Below are 15,671 nucleotides of genomic sequence, written 5' to 3'. Positions count from 1 at the left end.
CTGAATTTTTTGCATATCTTATGGCGTAAGACCCAACTCTTCTCCCCTTTAAAAATATCTTATTTTTCTGCAAGCATTGCTTCACAGAGTAATTGACTGCCACTGATCTGATATTGCTGAGGGCTACAGTGTGCTCAGTTAAATATACTGGCAGTGACAAAAAGAATAGATGTGGGCCATCAAATGCTGCTAAATGTGTGGAGACACCGTTCGACTGGCTCTGTTGTTCGGGCACAAACTGGACTTATATGTTGCCATTAAAACGTCACAAGAAAGACACCATGATGCTTAAACATAACCTAGAATACCTGGGGTAGAGAACTGGGTTTCTGCACTGAGAGATCGTGGCTCAAATACCAAATTTTTTTAAATGGCAGCTTGTGACGAGCCACCAAGAATAAAAACCAACTGAACCAGTCAAGCCATACTTCGGAAAGGTAGGCAAAAAAGGCTTTAAAACACTTACACATTAAGTGCAGACGTTCCTGTTGGCGTGCACAGCAGGGAAGCAGTCTCTTCATTGCCCAGAGCCTCATGCAAGTTTTCACACAAGGCGAGCTGCTCCAGGAACTTTGTGACCAGAGAAAAGATGGAGCTGGGCTTGCCAGAAACTAGGAGTAAAAGCGTCAATACACGATCAACATTATCATCACCACAAGATTATCAAAACGTGATTTCCATCACTACAAGATCACATCACAAGAGACAGAGCTGCTCTTTACTTAGGCTTGCAACATTGGCTGCCCTCAACTGAAGCTCACACAAGCACCCTCATTTCCAGCAAACAACTTTCTCATGGTCCTTGCGCTCTGAGTTGCACACTATTTATGAAGCGCTGTGAATATAAACTTGGCAGCCTCGTTGGTAACACTGGAAATGTGTTCGCAGTCGGAGAAACGTGCATCATGGTGTTTCTGTTACTGTAATGTAAGAAGCTCTGTGGTTCAGTTAGGTTGGCTAACTGTTTTGAATATCAGCAAGGCTACCTTCAAACAACAGCCTGGGTTCCAGCAGCCGCTGCTCCAAGATCCAAGTGTAGCACTCGAGCAGGCCAAGTAAGTGGTCGCAGAACTTGCGGATGCCTGTCAAATTGGTCCAAGTGCCGCTTGTTGCAGACAGACCCTCCTCAAATCTGTGATCAAATGACAGATAAGGAAAGGCTTAAGGAAAACGCACTTTACATAGCTTGCACATGATTTAGGAACATTCTTATGAAGGAGAGGGCATTTTGCAAAGTACAATATGGCAAGTTACTCTTGCAATACAATAAAAAGATTACAATAAGAGACTTGAGCACACCTGTCAGCTTGTCAACTTTAGAATTCATTAAAATTCTGACAAAACAAAGGTACAGGATATCCACATTTAAGTTTGCTCTGAATACTTACCTTTTGTGGTATACAGTCAAACCCACTTATAACAATACCGCTTTTAACAATATATCGGATATAGCAAGGGACAGCCGCAGCACCGTCATCTTTGCAGTGTGTTCTATGGTAAAATAAACCGCTTATAACAATGCTATCATACTAGATTGTCGGTTACAACAATTAAATGTAGTCATTTGGAGCCAACCCTCACCGAAAAAAAAAAAAAAACGCGCTAACGCAGCAACCACGCTGGCCAAACTACTCTGCCAAAAGCGCGCGCGTGTATGCGGAGCCGCCCGCATAGGGGCGGCGAAGCTACTGCCGATGGAGCCATTACAGAACTTTGGTCAACGGTGCGTGGTGATGACGGCGACGCGGAGGGGCTTCAAGAATTCTTGGATGCCGACGATGCAGTCGCGACAAACGAAGAATTGACTGATGAGGCGATCGTTGCAGCAGTCACCGGCGCGGAAGACAATGACAGCAGCGACGACGAAGATGAACCGGAACCTGTACAAATTGTGTCTCAACAGGAGGCCTCAAGAATGATCGATTCCCTGCGGGACTTCATTTTTGCAAAAAACCTTTCGCTCGGACATGTTCAACATTTGGATGCCCTCCAGAAAGACATCGGCAAGATTGCCGCGAAGCAGTCGAAACTCGCCGATTACGGGTTTGTTTCAGCAAAGAAGTGAGAAGTGCAAGCTATTTGGCCCTCATTAAATACTCTTAGGTATTCATGTTTTCTTTGTTTTTTGGGGGGGGCGCTAAGGGATTTTCAAACTGAGAGGCAGCCGCGGCAACCTTCTCGTATTTTTTACAAGGCCCCTTTCGGGACCACCAAAACGTTGCCTTGGCGGAGCTGGCATGTCATTTGCCGTCTGTGACCCCTCTTCGCAGTTGTTATGCTTTTTTTTCGTGCAACCCGTTTATAACAATTATCGGTTATAACAATGAAATTTTCATGGCACTTGAACATTGTTATAAGTGGACTCGACTGTACATACATACTTTCTTAACAATGATTTACTTTTAGACGTGACACAAAACAACAGCAAACTTGGAACAACAGAGACTGACGGCATTGTTTCTGGATCAGTGACTTCATCAGCAACTTTGTGGTTGTTGATTTTGCCTGCTTCAGGAATTCGTATAAACACACGCGAAACGAGTGCCTCTCTGGCATAGGACGCCTTGCGCTGGTAGAAGAGGGTGGCGTGGATACCCCACCAACTTCTTTTTTGCATCTACTCTTTTCAATCTTGCGCCGCCCATCTTTCAACTGCTTTAAAACAGTTTTGCGAACAGAACTTATTTTTCTTGAGACTTGATGTGACGTTTGCAAAATGGTAAAAGAGCCCAGATTCTTAAACTTTACAAAAAAGTTGGGACAGGTCCCAGGCATACTTAAGACAAGAATGATGAGTCATATAACAGTGACCACATAGTACAACTGTGCACACAAGAACGGCTTAGAACAACTCAATGCAACTAGTATTCAAGTGAGGGCCCTGAACTCTTGAAATACTGCAGTAATTACGGGAAACAATGCAAGACTAAGATTTTTTACATAAATATTTTATTTTTATTTTTTACGTTATTATATTTTATTTTATGTTATTAATATGAGCGGCACATGAAAGTGTGTAAGAGACAATTTCATAACTGTTTAACACACAATCACTGTTTAACTATATAAGTATACTTAAATGAAATTTGCTGGTTGCCTTTTTAATGCATTGAACTAGCATGCGTGCTGTAATTATGGAAGTGAGGCTAGTCACAGCTGAAGGGGTGGGGACTTCATTAGAAGTTCCAAGTGATGATGACATTCACAGTACTTCGCTGTTTTGTTTTGTGAACACTCCATTTCAGTTGCAAATGTTAGTTTATTGATTCCTTGCTGCTCTGCAACCTCTGTAAACTTGTATCGTCCAAGTGTACAATAATCCCCCCCTCCCCTAATATAATGCCTTCTGAGCATTAGCATCTTAAGGCTGCCGCAATGGGCTATGAAGGACATTGTAGGGGGAAGTGGGGGGAACTACATATTAATTTTAAGCACTTCAGCTTCTTCAATGTGCACCCAAAGCACGATAGAGGAGCATGTTTGCATCCATTCCCGATTGAAATAAGGTCACTGCGGAAAAGAAGTGGACCCGTGATCTCATACAATGCAGCAGCAAAATGCCATAGCCACCGCAGTACCCTGGCAGCTGTAACATTATTTACACCCCACAGAGAAAACAAAATGAAGCAATTAAAGTGATCAGAAGAAATAAAGGCCAAAAGCAGGATACCTTTCGAGAAAAAATGAGTCCCCATTGGCTTTGAGTAGTTGTGCCACATAGCTGCTGTGGGTTGGCGCTCCTGCGTAGTGGTAATCGGAGATCACAAACTGCATTAGTAATTAAAAGTGTTAAGGATGAACACTTTCCTGTCCGTGCCTATACCTATCTATAGCCCACTATCGATAGTTTCAACTTCAAATTTTGCTGCGCTCAGAGCACTTTCGGACAGCTAGCGCCTTCTGGTGCATAAAAGAGGAACTATTTTTCTAGTTTGGCTATCGTGCTTTTTTTTCCCACCGTAGTGGGATTTTTGAAAAGCCCTTTAGTTGGGCATGATGAGCACTCGTAGCTCATTGGAAACGGTGAATTTCAATAGATTCCGATGAGCCTGTGTTAGAATTTTTTTATGGTGGTAGCAGCACAGACTCGGAAGATGATTTTGATTCATCAGACTTTAGCACAAACGGCGAAAGTGCTTCAAATAGCCCCGGAATGTCAACAGGTATCCGTCAATAGGTTTCGTTTTCTACTCCTAATGGTTTTTTCACTGTTGCACACATTGTATATAGCCTTGTTGCTCAAAATGTATATTCCAAAATTTTTTAATGTTCTCTTGGGGCAATGTAGCATCTATGTTTTTATTGAGTTTTGTTAAAATGTTGTTCATTAAATAATTTTTTTCACAGAATTGTTCATAAATGTTTGCTTGAAAATAATACCACAAGAAAGCATATTCCTTCTTCTACAGAATGATACCATACATTCTAATATCAAGCACTTGCTATAGCAGCAAAAAAATTTTTTACTTGACTACCCATACACTATCTATTTTATGACATGAAAGTGCGCTGAGATTTCACGATACGGCCAGTCTCAATATAACAGATTGAGTGCGCTGTATACTCTGCTTCACCAATTTCGTGTAGTGTAGCTTAGGGTTATAAGGGATCATGCCAGTTAATTGCAAGATCCACCTACGTGTTCCAAAGAAGGGTGCAGACGGGTGGAAAAGGGCTTGATCATTCTGTGCTACTAATACTTGCGTGAAGCTTACAATCAGTCAGTATTGTGCGGAGAACAATCAGAGCCAGATATTGGAGGAGCCTTTCATCTGGTTATTTCTTTTGGTTGGCTGACTTGACCCGGCCAGGATCAAGGTGCCTTCCCATGCCTTATATCCCCAAGCTCACACACGGTGACAGCCGTTTGCCAAGGTTGACCTTCAGGAACCACTGCCCAAGCAGTAACACGGTGCACATGGCTATAGTTACCACTTTAGTTACTTTCCCATGCAAACTGTGCTTCTCCCTCTCATAGGCAAGCCACATGCGTGAGAACATGTCACTGGGATGCGCCTTGATTGGCCTTTCTATGATTGCCCTCCGGTTCCCTCTCCTTGCAAGCCCTGTAACACTGAGCGTTTCCTCGCCGCAGCCTATGCACTACAGGCCCGCTACCAGCTGGTTACGTGGGACCTTTGCTATTGTGGCTTGTCATGCTTCCTAGACTACTACATACTTGTTAGCTTAGCACAACAGCCGTGCATACTCGCTAGGCCTTGCAGCGTCTTTGCCCACAAGCAGTGAATGTTGCTCTGTGATGCACTCTGGGCCAATAAACTCGCATTTGCTGGCAGTCTGACTGTGGAGCCTTCTCTGTGTCACATCTGGAGAGCTGACGAACCTTGCAGTAGTCTCATTTGTGCCTTATAGAGCAGAGGAGCATCATGTGCTTTCCTGAATACTGCCCTCCCCTCCTCCCTTTCCTCATATGGTAAGCCTCACATAAACCAATCTCCACAGCCCATAGCTTTCACTGCAATGCGTGATGTTGGTGAGCTGAAGTACAGGCTCAAGTAGCTGTAAAATGGCCTTGACCACTCTTGCAAGCATAATATTTTAAAAACATACATATGAAGTGAGTGAAGAGGTCAAATAGTAAATGGTGTTGTAAACTACACATGGAAGGTGTGACAAGGAAAAAAACTTTCACATTAGAGCCAAAAAATAAGTTTCAAGACCTCTGTCAGAAAGCACAACACATTAGAGTTTTGGCAAATGTGTCAAACATGCATTTGGTATAAGCCTAAAGCCATGTGCCTAATGTAAATTGCACATCCAACACACAAGTATACAACAGGAGACTTATACAAGACACAGCTCATGCACTGGAAAGTACGGGAATCACAATCAAGCCCATTTACAACAAACACCCAGTGTGAACAGAAACAGTTGGAGCACCAAAATTCAGCATGCAATGAAAAGCACTATGTCTTTGATTATAACCCATTGCATGCAGGTTCCTAAGTGCATGCACTGTGGCGGTACCTATGTCTTTTCAATCTTTGTCATCTTTCCCGTATTCTTTCTGAGACACACCTTAGTGTATTGCACTGCTAAAGTTTGTTTTATAAGTGGGCTCAGCTGTAGAGATGGACCTTACATCCAACGTGGTTTTAAGAACTGGACCCCTCACCTGGAAGCCTTGGAACGAGAGCCCAGACCAACTCCATGCACTTGTGGCGGCAGTCGGACTGTGGGCAGCTTGTCTGAAAGAGCAGCCACTCCACGGCCAAGGACAGCGTGACCGGCTTCTTTTCGACATCGCTGCAACGTGGAGCACGCAAAGACATACTTGTACAGCCAGGACATGTATAAAGCCAACAAGCAGGAGGCAACAAATGGTTGGCAAGCTTATTAATAAAGGCAACACACTTCTTTAAGACTGGGTCTAAACTCACAATGGCCACCGTCGTTTGCTCTTTGCGCTACTCAGCAGACTGCTTTTGGCACTGACAATTCGCAGAATCTTGTCCAGCGCTCGGCAACAAAGTTCTCTTGTGCCTGCCAAAGATCAAAGCAATCAGTCAGGTTAAGTACACTGACTTTTTGTTCCTTATCTAATGACACAATGACCATGGTGCAGTAATTTAGATGCACATTTGGACATTTGAATGAGTTGTGTTTCATGAAGTCCCCTTGAAAGTTTCTTTACTTTCAACCCCTAAATGTAATCACCTGATATTGCTTTTGTGATGTACGGCGCTCGAAAATTGAAATGTGAACAGAAGCAAATGCCTGTTGCATGTAATTACACTAAAGTGTGATGCGAAATCGCTCTGTAGCCAGTTTCTAAGCACGGAACACACCCAAGTGTACGTTTTGGGGTTTCAATTAAGCAGCTGTTACAAATGCAGGTGAAACTGGAAATAAAACAATGCATTGCAGTATTTTGAAAATTGTTTTGTGTTTCAATTTGTAGCAATGTACACACATATAGCAAAGCTTGACTAAGAATCTGTCCATAGTCACAAGAAGAAGGAAAACCACTAAAAGAAGTTTATCTAAACTTTTTATCTAAACATAGTGTATCTAAACTTTGGCCTTCACGAGTGGTGCATCAATTACAGGTTAAAGGTTGCTTGAAACACAACAACCCAAAGTGCAGGGACACACTGAATACAGAGCAAATAAGTTCTGCTAAAATCTATAAGCTAAATTTAATAGCCACACAAGTGTTTTCGCAATCTGCTTTAATGAAAATGCGGTCACTGTGGTTGGGAATCGAACTAGCAACCTTGAGCTCAGAATCAGATTGCCGTAGTGACTGGATACAGGTCAGAGAGAGAGAGAGAAAAGTCTAATGAGAAAAAAATGGAGCCGAGAGGTCGGCCTGAGGAACATTCTTCTAGCCAGATACACTGCGCTGGGGAAAGGGTAAGAGGGAAAGAAGGAGGGAACAAGATGGCCGACGATGCCTACACAAGGAAGATGCAAAACACACAGCAGGCCAATCTCCTTGCAGCCTAGAGTTCAGGCGCATGCTTTTTAAAAAGTCAAGTAAGGCCTGGATGGCCTGAAAACTAGATAAAGTAAGAGCAGTAACAGGCTGCAGAATTTAGTTTTACTCCAGTGGGATCGTGGCTAAAGCACTTACCGATAGTTTTTTCGTCAGCGTGAGCAAGTTTCAAGCTGTCGACAAAGTAAGCCAGGGTCTCCAAGATGAAAACATCCACAAGAGATTCCTCCTCCCTGAAATAGGAGACACTCTGAACAATGTTGACTGTAGAGCAGACACCGAAAGATCAGAGCTCAGATTTTTAATTCATGATTTTTGCAGTTCATTCATGATTCGTGATTTTGCAGTTCAATTCATGCAGTTTTTAATGTTGCAAGGCAATGCACATTTACGCATCTAATAACACTATAATATAAGTGGCATCTGAACAGACATTACAAGTATAGCAGACATGTGACAAGGTAAACTTGAATTTGGAAATGCCACAATGTAATGCAAATTAATCATGTACCTAATAACGCTAATCACACGCTCAAATTTCTGTGCTGAAAATTTTCTATGGATCTCATCAGTTTAACATTCATCAGTCTAACATTCATAAGCTAACATTCAAAAAGTACCTTCTTTAGGCAAAGTGAAATCTCTGAATAAGTGAGGATAGTTGCTGGCATAGAAAGAATAAAACCTCTGAAAGAAAGAAAGCCTTACCCGTGGCATCGGAAGAGTTATAACAAGCAGGAAAAAAACCTTTGAATTTTCATCTATGCAGTATTTGCATCCACATTTGCAACAAATACTATGACAAAATAAACAGATAATATCAATAAAACAAATGTGCGGCTTCTGTCCAAATCTAAACAGTATACAAGGTGAGTGGCCTATTACCCATATTGCTTGTTTAAGAGCAGCATAAATAATTTACTGATTTTCTATGATATTTGTTTCTATAGATTACTTTCAATTGTGGTACTTACTAGGCAGATGCGTCATGATGTAACAATACAGTGACTACGTTCCAACCATTACAGTGGTCGTCACATGCAAACACAGCTAGAAGACATGTGCAAAACACTTATATTTAATTGTGTTTTATAAGAAACATCATCATACCTAGCTTTAATTCTACACATCAACAAATATTGCTTTGTCATGACGTCCCAATAATGTCGATGACAACAGATCAGGCATTCGATGATCAACTTTGGTATCAAATTAGGATATCTTGCAAGTGTTTTCCGAGCTTCATACTACCCAAGCCTAACTCTTCTACATAATATAGTTTATACACCTTGAAAAGTATGTCGGAGTACTCCTCTAATGTAAAACTCCAGCTTCTGTGGGCCTCTATTCAGGAGTGTTGCCAATGGGAAAAGCAGCAGTGACAGGGAGGCAACTCGCTCGTTCACTCACCTGAGCAGGACGTAGATGTTGTTGAAGACCAGGGCTGCTCCCAGGCGCTTCGACGCACTGGGATGTCGGCAGTAGCTGCACAGACGCCTCAGCACCGACTGCACGTTGGTTGGGCTCTTCTCCAGCTCCTGAGAGAGCGATGCAGTGCCGCTGAGACAAGTCACACGAGTTCTGAATGGACAAAACCTTTTGAAGCGTTTGAGAAGCCGTTTGAGAAGCAACGTTGACTTCCTGGACATAATGTGGGCGTTTTCATGTGGAAAACAGGGAACAATCAAATGGTCCAGACAGTGTCGAGGTCGTCAGCAATGGGCAAGCCCGCACTCGCCATCCTGTGAACTTTAGGATGCGTAAAGATCTCACAGACACAACACCGGAAGGGAGATGGGAGGATAGTAATACATTTGTTTTCCAAGTTTCTCCGGAGCACACACATTTTATGGGACACATAGGCAATTTATTAACGATGGTTTCCATTTAGACACATCACACAAGCAGCAGCATCTTGGAACACCACTAACTGATGAGCAACACGCTGTTCTTAGACCACAGTGACCTGTTTAGTGACTTTGTGATTAACGATTTCACGTGCTTCGGGAACCATTTGCTCAAAGCAAGTAGCCCCCTGATGTCCTTTCACAATTAGAAAGAATACTTTCAAAGCGTATAGCTGGACACTGCAGAGTGAAACTTTTTTGCAAATAGAACTTACTTTTTGTTAAACTTGACAAAACATTTGTAAAATCTTACAAGCCCAAATTAGTCAATTTTATCGAAAATTCAGGAGAGTAGGCTGGTATGCAAACATAGCCTTGAATAGGTTGCCAATAAGTACTCTGTCTGAGCACAGCCTTTCGAATTCCTAAGTTCTAGACTAACATATGGTTGGCAATATATGGTAGGAAGTTGGCCTCAACTTATGAAAATGCTCTAAATGCCACTTTAAATCCCTCTAGTACCAGAAAAAATGCATAATATAGTTACAGTGTGAATGATTATGGACAAATAAAAACAATCAATGACCGGACATCTCAGATAATGGGGATGCCTTCGTGACACTGTCACATACCCCTTAGGGCCTATGTATAAGGTTGTCATCTAAAAATTCTGAAGCTGAAACCCTTCGCTGTATTTTTACAGACTTTTTGCATGACCGCAGGTCTGTAATGACATTATTTGTAGTGACCATTAAAATTTTGATTATCTTGCAGCCTCGAACCAGCGCTCTCATGGCATGCATGTCGATCTGCTGGCAGCCACCACGGCAATGCTAGGCCTAGCTGCTTCGACATTCGCTATTAAGCTTCCTGCTGTTTGGCGCCGTGCTTTTCATTGAAATAATTCAACACTGTCGGCAATGGTACTGACCCCACCTCTGTCATTCTCACCAATGGCTTTGAAAAGTGAAACGTTCAACAAGGATCAAGTGTTCCAGAAAGTTAGCTTTGCCGCAATACAGCGGAATTACGCGGCCAAGCATATGCATTGTATTGCGTTGAAGCATATCAAGAGCTGAAAGGGTCGCTACTGTCACGGGTCACAGTACGCCTTCCTTAATTATACACTGATGCATCCACCGTCTCCTGTCAGAGTATGAGCACCAATATGCCTAATAAGTGTACTGGCAGGCCTTCAGAGCTACTATGGACATGCCTGAGGCAATGTGAGCGTTCGGGGGCACTAAAGGCATGCATTCATTTTTTTTCAGACTGGCGATTTATCGGACATTTTCGCAGCCTCTAAGGAATCAGAAAAATCAGACGTTGACCGCATAGAGATTTTTGGTTTCCGGAGTTTCGTTGGAATACGTACTCAACTGGAAAAGAAAACGTTTTAGTTTTTGAAATTTAACCTTCATGTAAACTATATATTTCCATAGTAAAGATATCGGGAATATTTATTGCTCATGGCAATTACAATAAATAAAACAATTCTGCTTCCTTTTGTCTGTCATAAATGAACTGCAGAAACAGAACAACCCCCATGTGCAGATACTAAGAAATAAATTGCTAATTGAATATTTAATATGTATACCAGATATACGGAATGTTTTACCTGGCTACTTTCTCTTATGTCAGTGCCAGACAAAAGATCACAGCTACATCGGCAAGCTCAATTTCACTGGCTAGTTTAAGCGCAGTCGGCTTCCCATTATGAATATGCAGTATGCAAAAAACAGCATTTTGCATTGCCGTGCATTCCGGCAAACTCACCACAGCCCATGGTGCTCAGCCTACCAGAACTCACAGAATAATAAGCTCAAAGCATAGCTCACTCATGAGTGCACTCGCTCCACACTGATTTCACAGGCCTGACATAGAGTGCGATTCGAGTGACAAAAAGTGCGAGTGGACGTGTGGGTAGATGAATGAGAATGAGCGCTGGTGAGATTGAGCGGGCCCGCCCATGAAGTGGGGTGAGTGCCAATCAACGCAAATATGAGTAGAAGTCAGCGACAATGAGTTTGAGTGGACCTGCACATGTATGTAAGCGCGGGTGTGTGTGTGAGTGAAGGCGAATGGTAACATTAGTGGGTGCTGGTGAGCGTGAATGAAAGCGGGCATGAATGTGACTGAGTGCTGGCATGTACGTACGTGTGAGCACGAGTAGCAGTGCCAGTGAGCATAGCTTATTTTGCTGACTCGTAGCTCAAAGAGACAACTCACTTTTGGAGATGACTGCTTGATGCTCCAGGCCATAAATTCCTTCAGGCACTGAGCGGCAAAGTCCCGCACCGTTGTCTCCTGCGACTGCGTGACTGTGTCCTGCGGAGAGCAAGCAGTTATAAACCCCTATGCTAGCGCGCACTGCTTGATTTCGTTGGCCTGTTGAAAGAAAAGAGAGCTTCATCTGCAGTAAAGATGGCACTATTCATGCCCTTGCAATAGGTAAAACTGGCCACCACATTCATAAACAATGCTTTGACGCAACATTCTTCTTAAACATTGCCGAGTGATCAAGTTTCAGCATTGCAGTAATGCCCTTTCGTGATTCCAATGACGAGGAGTTGCTTGAGACAGGCTCCTGTAACCTAGTGCTTTTAAACATATGCTGAAGGCCTGACAGTGAAAATGCCGGGCAAAAGCTGCCAAGAAGCATTACAAAAGCACAGCTAATATTAAGGTGATAAGTGGCGCAGCATTTTGCTCAGCAAGGCGATGGAGGAGAACAAAGTCATGGTCATGGTTTGTGGAAACGACCATGAATGCTAGCATGACAAGTTTTGGTATTTGAATACCACATACTACACGTGTAACCACTCTGCAAGTCACTAATGTGAGAGGCATCTTCATCAGCTAAAAAATGACACACAAAGTTTACAGCTTTTTCGTGCCTCTTGACTCAAGAATGGAATGCGAATTCAAGCAGCAGACCATCCTGCCGAGGTTTTGAGAATGGTCACACTTTATGATAAAACCCACACAGACAGCTTTTTCTTCCCCTCCACAGTGAGAATAAACACATTCATATCACTGCTTAGGTCGAAGATTGCACACACAGATCAAGTTCGAATGACTTGCTTTACGTCAACCGGTAAAATATAATCAATGTCACTTGGCACACACAAGATGAATACGCACCATCAATGGCAAAAGGAAAGAAAAGAACATAAGTGTAATCAGCAGAATTATAATCTATCTCACTTGGCACACACAAGATGAATATGCACCATCAACGGTAAAAGGAAAGAAAAGAACATAAAACTAATCAGCAGAATTTAGAATTCACGTTTTTTGTTTGAGCAATTCCTGCAACTTAAAACTGAAATATCAAGAATATGAAGAGGGCACACTCACCCAAAGGCACTCGATGATGGCAACACTTTCTTGGCTCCCTCGAGTCGACTTGCTGCTAAACCAGTGCGTCAGCTGCAACGTCAGGGGCCTGAACAAATTCTGTGCAACCTGGGAAAAGATGAAAAAAAAAAAAAGAAGTGAAAGAAAGAAAGTAAACAAGATAAAGCCAAACGAAGCTGCAGCGTTTCTTCAGCACCGACCAAAATAATGACTGACCAATAAGGAAAGATGGCAAATCAAGCAATTTTGTGTAAGGTTAATTATTCTGCTAAAATCCACTCCTAACCACCTTTACCTGAAACTGATAGAGAAATTTCTAGTTGTCGTTCTTCTTTTGCCAACAATTTTTCTAGGATGTGTTCCAAGCTAACGATTATGACCAGCCGAATGTACAGGGTCGTCCTTTTTGAAAGGGAACACGCGAGCGCGTGGCCTGTGCTCTGCGGCGGCTGCCTAGAGCGCCGGTCAGTGGCAGCAAGAGGAAGCACGTCCACTTTTGGCGTCATCTATTGACGGTCAGAATGACTAGGCACGGCCGATTGGAAGCGCCTACTGGACTCCCTTACCCGTATTACTGATGCGCAAGGAGCGGGGCCTGCAGCTAGCAAATCGCGCTCGCGCTGCAGGCCCCGCTCCTTGCGCATCAGTAATACGGGTAAGGGAGTCCAGTAGGCGCTTCCAATCGGCCATGCCTAGTCATTCTGACCGTCAATAGATGACGCCAAAAGTGGACGTGCTTCCTCTTGCTGCCACTGACCGGCGCTCTAGGCAGCCGCCGCAGAGCACAGGCCACGCGCTCGCGTGTTCCCTTTCAAAAAGGATGACCCTGTACCATAAGACTATGCGAAACATGTGCAAGCATCTTGGCACAATGGCCAATCTAGCTCACCTGGTCAGCGTCACAGGATAAGTGAAGCAGCTCAGGAAACAGGTGCTTGTAGAGGTGAACCATTGGACACTGTGATGTGGAAAGTCAATTTACCACACAGCTCATTTTCAAAACAGTATGAGTGGCAAGCTAAAAATAGCAAATGGAAGCCATAGCTGATGCGTCAAGTTCCTCCAAAAGGTATCAATAAGTTATGACCAAACATTGTTTTGTTATCTGGGTCTTCCTTTAATCTTCCAAGCAGGACACTAGCAAATTACAATGCTGATGCAAGTGCTGGTGCAGGGGTGAAATGAAGTTGACTAAGAGTCAACAGGGTTTTGCATTGTAAAGCTGTGCAATGGGCTACTAGAGACGCCGTAGTGGAAGATCCACATCAGTTTTGCCCATGCGTGATTCTTCAGTGTGGCCCGTAAGTCTAGTTGTGAGCAATTTGAGAGGAAATTCATTTTTTAAGTGACTACAGCCCCCATCCATTACAACGGATCCGCATACACTATACTTTAGAATATAACAGACCATTCATCTCCCTTAGCTTGGTCTGCCTATATTACCAGCTCAATAAATTTTACTTTTAATGGACTATCAGGAACAATGGACAAACATCTGGGCAAATTTTACCTCGATGATATAAATACAACGAACTTTCCGGGGTGATCTGCGCATGCGGCAGTGCACTTAACGCAACTATTTCCTGCCATTCGCGGAACAAGCGAAACTACAATTTTCCCTTATGAACGCATCAAGGCAGCAAGCCTCCCACAGTGGTGTTTTCGCCTCGGTGATGCAAGCAGCTCATTACCACCCACTGCTGTTGGCTCAGTGATGAACAAGTGCCAAAGCTAGGCCTTACCAGCTGCTTCAAAGCTTCAGCATACAGTTCTTTAATCCCAGCTCGTCCAAGCCTTCACATCTCCAAAGTGTTTAGGATGAGTACGGCTCGTCCTTGTGGAATTTGTTCTACCCTTGAGTGTTTTGGACAAGCGATGCTCATCCAAGGCTTAAGTGACGTTTCGGTCGATAGATGGCAGTACATGCCCAGTGATTCCTTTAGTCTTCTATGGCTGGAATGCGTTTTTCCTGTGGAGACTGGCAGCATGTCTCGGCAGAGCTTAGGGGACAGCGAATATGTTGAACACACATAAAAAAAAATCTCCCATCGAAAATGCCTATTTTAGGCCTACTCTAGGAAGATTTTCGAGCAATACCGGTACCTGACAAAGTCCGATTGCATTAGTTACCTAATTGTAATGCTTGGCCTTTTCTTTTCCCAAGAAAATAGGGCTGAAGATTGCCTGCAAGGTGCAAATGGATAAGAAGCCATAACTGCCTTGATGGTGTTTGTAAGCTTTATCGCACACTGTAGCTGCATAGTGGCAAAACTGACTTAAGGAAACCGGCCACCATTGTGCAACACGGATTAGGACCCTGCCCATTCTTCATGCTAAAAATTGGGTGCTCACTAGATTTCTTTGTTTAGAAACTTCAATGTAAATTCTACGTTAGTTTTCTACTTTGGCCACTGAAAGTGGGCATGCATTTTATTTGGAAGCAAGTTAGAACAAGGCGGTGCATTCTGGCGTTTTCTTGGCTTGTGATTTAATTTGAACCGCTGGATAATTTGACCAATTTCATTAGTCCTATCAAGGTCAAATAAACGGAAGTCGACTGTACTGGCTGCAAACTGTACGATGAGGCCAAATTTTTTTTTGAGTAAAGAAATATTTAGTGTTACTCTCCAAAGAAAAGCATCTATTTGAATAGATTTTTGTGTGTGCATTGATGTGCTGATTTAATTGAGCACTTTAAAAAATTCAATTTTCTGGAAATATATTTCTCAAAAATAATTTGTTAATTAAAGGGTTAAGACACATACCTTGGCCCTTCTCTCAGTGTTCTGTACACCAGTGCCCACAGCATAGAGGACCAGGGCATGAAGGAGCTCGCAGGCTGCAACCTTTGTCTGGCGGTTGCCAGCAAAGCGTGCCAGCTCGACCACCCGAGGCAGGAAGCCATCTTTTAAACAAAATGAAGGAACAGTGAGTCGCGCAGCAATATCTGTCCAACCCCTTGACCCTCATGCCCTATCTGCATTCAGCGTAACAGTTTGGGTTGA

General features: G+C 43.1%; 1 protein-coding gene across 2 annotated transcripts in view; it reads right to left on the bottom strand.

Moving 5' to 3' along the window:
• The window catches only part of LOC135898644 (DNA-dependent protein kinase catalytic subunit-like), a 193,693-nt gene that overhangs the window by 135,463 nt on the left and 42,559 nt on the right, over positions 1-15,671 (bottom strand). For both annotated transcript variants that reach the window (XM_070523647.1, XM_070523648.1), the window contains exons 25-35: positions 15,432-15,571; positions 13,556-13,624; positions 12,667-12,774; positions 11,536-11,634; positions 8,870-8,997; positions 7,598-7,692; positions 6,402-6,504; positions 6,137-6,267; positions 3,671-3,740; positions 987-1,132; positions 467-611 (exon numbers count right to left, since the gene is read on the bottom strand). In XM_070523647.1, coding sequence (XP_070379748.1) covers positions 467-611; positions 987-1,132; positions 3,671-3,740; positions 6,137-6,267; positions 6,402-6,504; positions 7,598-7,692; positions 8,870-8,997; positions 11,536-11,634; positions 12,667-12,774; positions 13,556-13,624; positions 15,432-15,571 — 1,234 coding nt within the window. The remainder of the gene's footprint in view (positions 1-466; positions 612-986; positions 1,133-3,670; positions 3,741-6,136; positions 6,268-6,401; positions 6,505-7,597; positions 7,693-8,869; positions 8,998-11,535; positions 11,635-12,666; positions 12,775-13,555; positions 13,625-15,431; positions 15,572-15,671) is intronic.

The sequence above is a fragment of the Dermacentor albipictus genome, chromosome 8, assembly GCF_038994185.2.
Source record: "Dermacentor albipictus isolate Rhodes 1998 colony chromosome 8, USDA_Dalb.pri_finalv2, whole genome shotgun sequence".
Classification (NCBI taxonomy): Eukaryota; Metazoa; Arthropoda; class Arachnida; order Ixodida; family Ixodidae; genus Dermacentor; species Dermacentor albipictus.
The sequence above is the reverse complement of the archived record's forward strand: the minus strand, read 5'-3'. Positions and strand labels throughout refer to the sequence as shown.